Here is a 3661-nt window from a genome sequence, read left to right on the forward strand (position 1 = left end):
CATACGCATGGGGCATATTATTTACAGAAAGCATCTCACTATGCCTCCAAATGGTTGTTGTTTCAGTTGCCACCGCGTCAGTCCCTGACTCCTGGTGACCCTGTGAACAACAGGATTGAACTGTTGTGATCCACAAGGTTTTCCCTGGCTGACTGCAAGTAGACTGCCAGCCCTTTCTTCCTGGTCTGTCTGAGTCTGGAAGCTTTTGCTGAAACCTGTTCTGCATCACAACAACACACAAGGCTGCACTGATAGACACGTGGTGGTTGCCCATGTGATTCATTGGCTGGAAATGAAAGCTGGGTCTCCCCCTGCGTCCCCCCACATGGACGGCACGACTTCTCCCAGTGAGCCACCACAGCCCCCCCCCAAACGGTCTGATGCATGCCGTCTATTCTTATTTCCATTTTACAGATAGAGAAACTGAGACCCACAGGAGTCAGGGATGCACTCCTGGTCATACAGCTTGAAAAGGGGACTGAATTCAGATCTGACTCCAAAGCTGACTTCCCACTCCAAACCAGTATGGTGCCTCCCACTCAGGGCTCCGTCAGCCAACCCTCAAGGATGATTTCCATGTTCCTAGGTCCTGAGTGAGCTCCCGACAGCCAGGCCTGTCACTTACAGGTACTGTAGGGAGCTCTGGTAGCATAGTGCCTAAAGCACTTGACTGCTAACCGGAAGGCTGGCGGTTCAAACCCACCAGCCACTCCTCAGAAGGAAGGTTGGGCAATCTACTTCCATAGTGATACTGCCTCGGAAACCCAAGGAGGGGTCGCTATGAGTCGGGTCTGACTCCAAGGCACATAACAACAACAACAATGTGCATCACACTCGGCCTGACATACAACTGGTGCTCATCAAAAGCCTGCTGAACCAAACTCCCTAAAAATGACAGAAGCATCATGTCTTGATCAGCTTTCAAACATTCCAGTGAAGAAGAGGAGTAAATAAAAGGGGGAGAAAAGAAGTAAGTGTGGCAAATATAGCCAAGTGTTGACAACTGTTGAATTAGGGTGAGGCAGATGAAGTTCACCATGCATATCTTCTGTTTCTTGTATGACTAGCGATTTAGTCATACATACAGGCTAGGGGGTGAGCAGGCGGTGCCGAGCCCAGCTGGGGCCATGGGAGGACTGGGTCAACACTCACCTTTTGATGGCTTTGTAGCAGATGATGACAAGGACAGTCAGAAACACCAGGGAGGCACAGCATACGGCGATGGTGACCACCAGCCCCGACCACCAGCTCTCCTCGGTGGGACACGAGGTGGAGTTGGGCGCTGCAAGAGACGAGAGCAGCTGAGTCCCTCTGGCCCAGGGGCCACAGCACATCAGCTGTTGGGACTGCTTGGTGACCCCAGCTGTGGGCCTCACAGCCACCATCCATCAGCAGGAGGAAGGCCCTTTGGCCTAGCCTGCCATCCCCACCCCCACCCTGGTGGTGCTGACATCATGGCTGGCCCTCAGCCAGGCTGGCCCCCAAGTGCCTCCATCCTGGCCCTGGTGTTCCCAGAGCAGAGGTTAAGTGCCGCGCCCTGGACCATTCATCCTCCCTGAGCGTGAGCTAACTGACAGCAGGGTCAGGCTTAATTTCCCATGAAAAATAACAGAACATCTCATTCTCTCAGTTGAGGCATTAAATCCGGTTTCTCTGGAGGTGGGGGGCAGGGAGCAGGCCTTGCAGGGCATGCTGGGAGGGGGAGGGAGGAGCCCAAGAAGAGGAGGGAGGCCCACCAGCCCCAGGTTCTTAAGTTCATTTCTTCTAAGAGGCAGGCTCTCCCTCCTGGGTTTGGCCTGGGTGGTGGGTGCCTGTAGCTGTCTCTGTTTGCAGGAGGTGACTAAAATTTGGAAAAATCCTTGTGATGGATTGAATTGTGTCCCCAAAAGACATATCCAAGTCCTAACCCCCAGCACCTGTGAACATGGCCTTGTTTGGAAATAGGGTCTTTTGAAGAGGATATCAGTTAAGACGAGCCTTGCTGAATACAGTGGGCTCTAATTCTGCATGAGTCGTATTCCTATAAAAAGAGAAGAGGTTGGAGTGATGCAGCTAGAAGCTAGGGAATGTCTAGGATGACCAGAAGCTGGGAGAGACAAGGAAGGACTCCCAAGAAGAGACTTCAGAGAGAGCAGGGCTCTGCTAACACACTGAATGCCGACTTCTAGCTCCAGAGCTGAGAAACAATAAAGTTCTGTTGTTCTAAGCCACTCGGTGTGTGGTCCTTTGTTCCCCAGCCTGAGGACACTAACCCATCTGTCACTGATGAAGCGTCTGGCACTGGCTGCACAGGCCCCGTCACTACTCAGTCCGCTGGGTCCTGGGGGAACCTGTCCTCCCCCTCGGTGCAGGCTGCGTTGAGGCTCCTGCGGCACAGGTATAGACGAGGCTCACAACACATAATCCTCTGAGCAGAGCAGGGGCCATTGCCCAGCACACAGGTGCATCTCAGAGGCTCTGGGGGACCAGGACTGACCGAAAGAAGTGCTCAGAATTGCAAAAGGACTGGGAGGGATGGTAGAAGGGAGAGAGGGAGAGAGGGGGAAGGGAAAGGAGGGGGGGTAAGGGAGGGGGGAGAGGGAAGGAGGAGGGAAGAAAGGGAGGCAGAGAGGAAGGGGAGAGGCTTGGAGGAGCAAAAGAGAAGGAGAGGGAGGGGAGGAGGGAGAAAGACAAGGGAAGAGGAAGGGAGAATAACTCTGGGCAGGTCTTTAAGACACAACAATGCACAAGAATCAGAGTTATAACCCTAGGCTCTGTGTGCACTCAATGACAAACCATTGCCACTCCATGCGGGGAGCAAGTGGATAACTTCATCATCATCATCATCGTCAAAGTGTAATTTACATTGAGTGAAATGTACCCACCTTCCATGCACCAGTGAGCAGCTCTGACAAGCACACACACCAGGGTGAGCCTCCCCTCTGTCAGGATGTACAGTATGTCTGTCACCCCTGAAAGTTCCCTGTGTCTGTCACCCCTGAAAGTTCCCTGGCTGGTCCCTACCCTTGTGGCAACCGCTATTCTGATCCCTAAAACCACAGATAAGCTTTCCTTATTCTTGACATCATCTCAATGAAATCGCGCAGTGTGTTTGGCTTCCTTTACTCAGCACAGTGTTCTGAGATTCATCCAAGTTGCTGTCCATCCCACTAATTCCTTCTGAGGGTTGAGTAATACGCCATGGTGCGAATGCACCACAAACTGCTTGTCCATTCACCTGTTGATGGACACCTGGCTGTTTCCTGGTTTTGACGACTGTGAATAAAACTACTATAGACATTTGGCTACAAGTCCTTATGCGTTGTCTTATTTCTCTAGGGCAAACACCCAGAAGTGGGGTTGTTGGGTCATACAGTGGGTATGTGATTAACTTTAAAAGAAGTGTCTCCCTGATCTTCCAAGGTGGTAATACTCATACACTCCCACGTGCAATTCTGGGAGGAGAAGTGAGGTGAGAGGAGGAGAGCAGTTACTGAGTTGTCATAGCTCAATCAAGAGATCAAGGAAGCCATTGCATGTCTCTGAAGAAATCAGTTAGCATGGAGAGAGCTCCGACTCACAGCAATGCCGTGTGTGCCCGAGTGGAACGGCGCTCCACGGGGGTTTTAATAGTTGATTTTCTGGAAGCAGAGCTCCAGGCCTTTCTTCCCAGGTGGACTCT

General features: G+C 52.0%; 1 protein-coding gene across 1 annotated transcript in view; it reads right to left on the reverse strand.

Moving 5' to 3' along the window:
• Positions 1 to 3661, reverse strand: part of PRIMA1 (proline rich membrane anchor 1) — a 97641-nt gene that overhangs the window by 13920 nt on the left and 80060 nt on the right. The window contains exon 3 of the mRNA XM_007944512.2: positions 1153 to 1282. Within this exon, the coding sequence (XP_007942703.1) occupies positions 1153 to 1282 (130 nt within the window). The remainder of the gene's footprint in view (positions 1 to 1152; positions 1283 to 3661) is intronic.

Source organism: Orycteropus afer, unplaced genomic scaffold, assembly GCF_000298275.1.
Source record: "Orycteropus afer afer isolate SDZICR_OR568_19922 unplaced genomic scaffold, OryAfe1.0 scaffold00127, whole genome shotgun sequence".
Taxonomy (NCBI): domain Eukaryota; kingdom Metazoa; phylum Chordata; class Mammalia; order Tubulidentata; family Orycteropodidae; genus Orycteropus; species Orycteropus afer.